Source organism: Arachis stenosperma, chromosome 7, assembly GCF_014773155.1.
Source record: "Arachis stenosperma cultivar V10309 chromosome 7, arast.V10309.gnm1.PFL2, whole genome shotgun sequence".
Classification (NCBI taxonomy): domain Eukaryota; kingdom Viridiplantae; phylum Streptophyta; class Magnoliopsida; order Fabales; family Fabaceae; genus Arachis; species Arachis stenosperma.
Window position 1 is genome coordinate 48,415,104 of NC_080383.1, and position 3,221 is coordinate 48,418,324.

Here is a 3,221-nt window from a genome sequence, read left to right on the forward strand (position 1 = left end):
CTGTCTATCCTTTTCCACCATAAAAAAGAGTTGTAGCTCTAAAACAAGAAACTTTGACTCATTAATGGTAGCCTAAAGCATACTTTCCCTAAAAGCAATGTAAGAAGCAAAAATTGGTTGCATTCTTTTTAAGTGCCAATTTGAAGATATAGCTCACTGTATATATTTTTGTTTTAGAATACGGTGATGCTATCATAAAATGTAAAGATTGTCTTTTTTTAATAAAAAAATCCACAAAAAAAAAATCATCTACATTGCACATGTTCTTTAATTTATAATTTTAGTAAAAATCTTTGTTTTTTTACTACACCAATTCCTCTTCCTCACGCTATACAAGCCCACAACAAGAAGAGAAGAGTTTAGTGTTTTTGTAAGAGAGCTTTGAGTAGAAAGCAAGCAAAACAAAAAGAGCCTAAAACCAAAAACTTTCATCTTTTTCCAAGGGAAGCAAGCATATATACCACCATGAAAAATGTACTTGTAATAAATAATAAATATCAAGAAGAAAACCAAAAAGTGGGTGTTGTTGGGGACAATTTCTAGTCTAATTCCCATAAAAACACACATTTGTAAGAATTTTTCTGCACTTTAAGATTCCTTCTTGCACACATTTTTAGCAAATTAAAGATGATGAGTGTGCATCAAAGCAGTGCCACAACAAAGAATAAATCTTTACAACAAACAGAACCACTTGTCCACTCTTCCTTTACTCTGGTGGCAATTTCTAGTAGTAATAAATCATCCAAGTGTCTACATGCATTTATAAAGGCGTCACATTGTTCTTCCTTTGGGTCTTTCTATACTCTGGAAAATTGGGAGTGCTATAAAAAGAGAGTTAAGTCATAACAGTAATAAGAAGCCTTCCATTTTGTGTAGCACTATTGCACATTATTGCATTTACCAAAATTTCTAAGTGGGTCAATGGGAACAAGCAGATTGAGACTGAGAGCTATGGTGCTTCTTCTCTACATGACTTTAGCATCTGTTTCTCTCACTCGTTGTGGTAAGTCTTGCCTTTTGTTTCGCCATTGTTTCATCTGCCATTGCTTTGGGTATAATATGTATCAGGTTTTTAGACTTCATTGTCGTCATTGCCCAAATGTTAAAATTCCAACTTAGATGTAAACAAATGTGCTTTGGACAAATGTATATATCATAATCAATAATTGGATTATAATATTATTATTGAGATCAAACAAATTACATTTCTAATGGCAATTATGTCATGCTTGATCGTAGTTTAGAATCCTCTTTGATTTCCCCTTTGCAGATGCAGATAGATCAATGAGACTAGTATTGAAAGGCCCTAATAAACATAGAAGGAACATAACCAACAATAAGATCACAAAGAAATTGAAAATGACAAAGAAAATTGACCTTAACCCAAACACATTTTCATCAAACGCACAACCATATAGTGTTAGCTCCCCATTTTCTTTGCCACCTTATGAATCACTACCTCCAGTTCCATTACCAGACAGCAATAACAACCCTCCATATTGTGTGTATCCACCTCCAACTTCACCTTCAGCCAACATTCCAACCCCCACAGGGTATCAATCATCACCCCCTTACTATTACTCCTCACCAACAATTCCAACCCAAGGCCCACCACCAAGCCCAACAACAATCATTACCCCAGGCCCACCTGAGTCATTCCCTAGCCCAACAACAATTATCCCAGGCCCACCTGAGTCCATCCCCAGCCCAACAACGCCTGACATTGTTCCAAGCCCACCAGAGAATGTGCCGGGCTCACCGGAGCCCATAGAGAATCCCCCAATTATTATACCAGGCCCACCTGGCCCATCAATGAGCCCGCCTTCTTTTGAGCCCACCCCACCGTACTACATTCCGTCCCCTTCTAGCGGTGGTGTCAACCCTGGCCCACCAACTATTTATCCGTCACCAACCGGAGGCAACGTCCCAAGCCCGGTAGTGTTTCAGCCGCCCGTGATCTACCCACCACCAAGTGTTCCACCACCGCCGAACATGGCTCCTAGCACGGCGTTGTGGTGTGTAGCCAAGCCATCAGTCCCTGACCCAATTATCCAAGAGGCCATGAATTATGCTTGCTGGTCAGGGGCAGATTGCACTTCTATTCAGCCTAGTGGGCCTTGTTTTGAGCCCAACACTGTTTTTGCACATGCTTCATATGCTTTTAATAGTTATTGGCAAAGGACTAAGGGTGCTGGTGGCAATTGTGAATTTGGGGGGACAGCCATGTTGGTTGCTGTTGATCCAAGTAAGTAGAAAAGAAAAAAGAGAAATTTGATTTTCTATTTTCGTTAATGTTTTACTTTATCTTATTTTCAGTTGATTTTTTTATTTATAATTTTAATTATGAAAAGTAATACTGTGTATAGGTAGTTTCTTTTTCCAAGTAAGATAATAATTTTTTTTATTTTGACAAACTTTCCATAAAATATCAAGAAATATTTAAACATTTTTCAATTGCAATAAAAAATACATCTTTTTTTTTGGGCAGAAGAAAAAAACTAGCCAGAACAAGTTCTAAACTCTCTATTTAGTATAAGCAACAGAATATAATGATATTTTTTTAATGAACTAGAATATAATGATTAACTTTATAGTTTATTGACACTATTATGTTTTGGTATAACTAATTACAATAATGTTAGGTGTACAATTAAGACTAGCTTTTGTTTTTGCAGGCTACGATGGATGCCATTTCACTTACAATTGACCAATGGAAAGCAATCATTGCTCTTTCAATGCCCCTTTCTTTTTTTTCTTTTTGTTTTTAGCAAGATATTTACCACTTGAAACCGCGCGCGCATAAGACTTGAAGAGTGAAGATCCTCTTTGTTCTCGTAATCTCTCTTCTCCCTTTGTGTAAGATGTGGATTTTGTAAGTAACATAGAATGGTACCATTGAATTGTTGATTATTTCTTACCATTTAATCAAATTAACTCGTTTGTAGCAAGCCCCTTCCAAAAAGAGAGAGAAAAATCTTGTAATTCAAATAAAATGTATAGAAGGCAAAGACGAAGTGTATTGTGTTTTTTAGGATCTGGTGTAAAAATAGGTAAAACATATGTCTAGAAATTTGTTGACAACAAATGACACGTGTTCCAAAAGAGAGAGAAAAACTACGGCTCTATCGAGTGATCGTCATCATGCATCCGCACGTTTTGCTGTTGTTGCAGTTTTTAGCAGCCCTTGACCAAAAGATTAGTTGATAATGACCAATACTCTT

The 3,221-nt window shown here is 36.7% G+C and overlaps 1 protein-coding gene across 1 annotated transcript; it reads left to right on the forward strand.

The window, feature by feature from the left end:
- Positions 1-774: 774 nt before the first annotated feature.
- On the forward strand, positions 775-2,253 carry LOC130939171 (extensin-like). Its single transcript, XM_057867273.1, has 2 exons — positions 775-1,003; positions 1,271-2,253. The coding sequence occupies exons 1-2, from the start codon at positions 922-924 to the stop codon at positions 2,251-2,253; spliced, it is 1,065 nt and encodes a 354-aa protein (XP_057723256.1). The 5' UTR covers positions 775-921.
- The last annotated feature ends 968 nt before the right edge of the window (positions 2,254-3,221 follow it).

Bases quoted from the DNA above. Each gene is read 5' to 3' on its own strand.
- LOC130939171 (XM_057867273.1), top strand. From the start codon at position 922: ATGGGAACAAGCAGATTGAGACTGAGAGCTATGGTGCTTCTTCTCTAC. The intron at 1,004-1,270 runs GTAAGTCTTGCC...TCCCCTTTGCAG, and splicing joins TGTTTCTCTCACTCGTTGTG to ATGCAGATAGATCAATGAGA.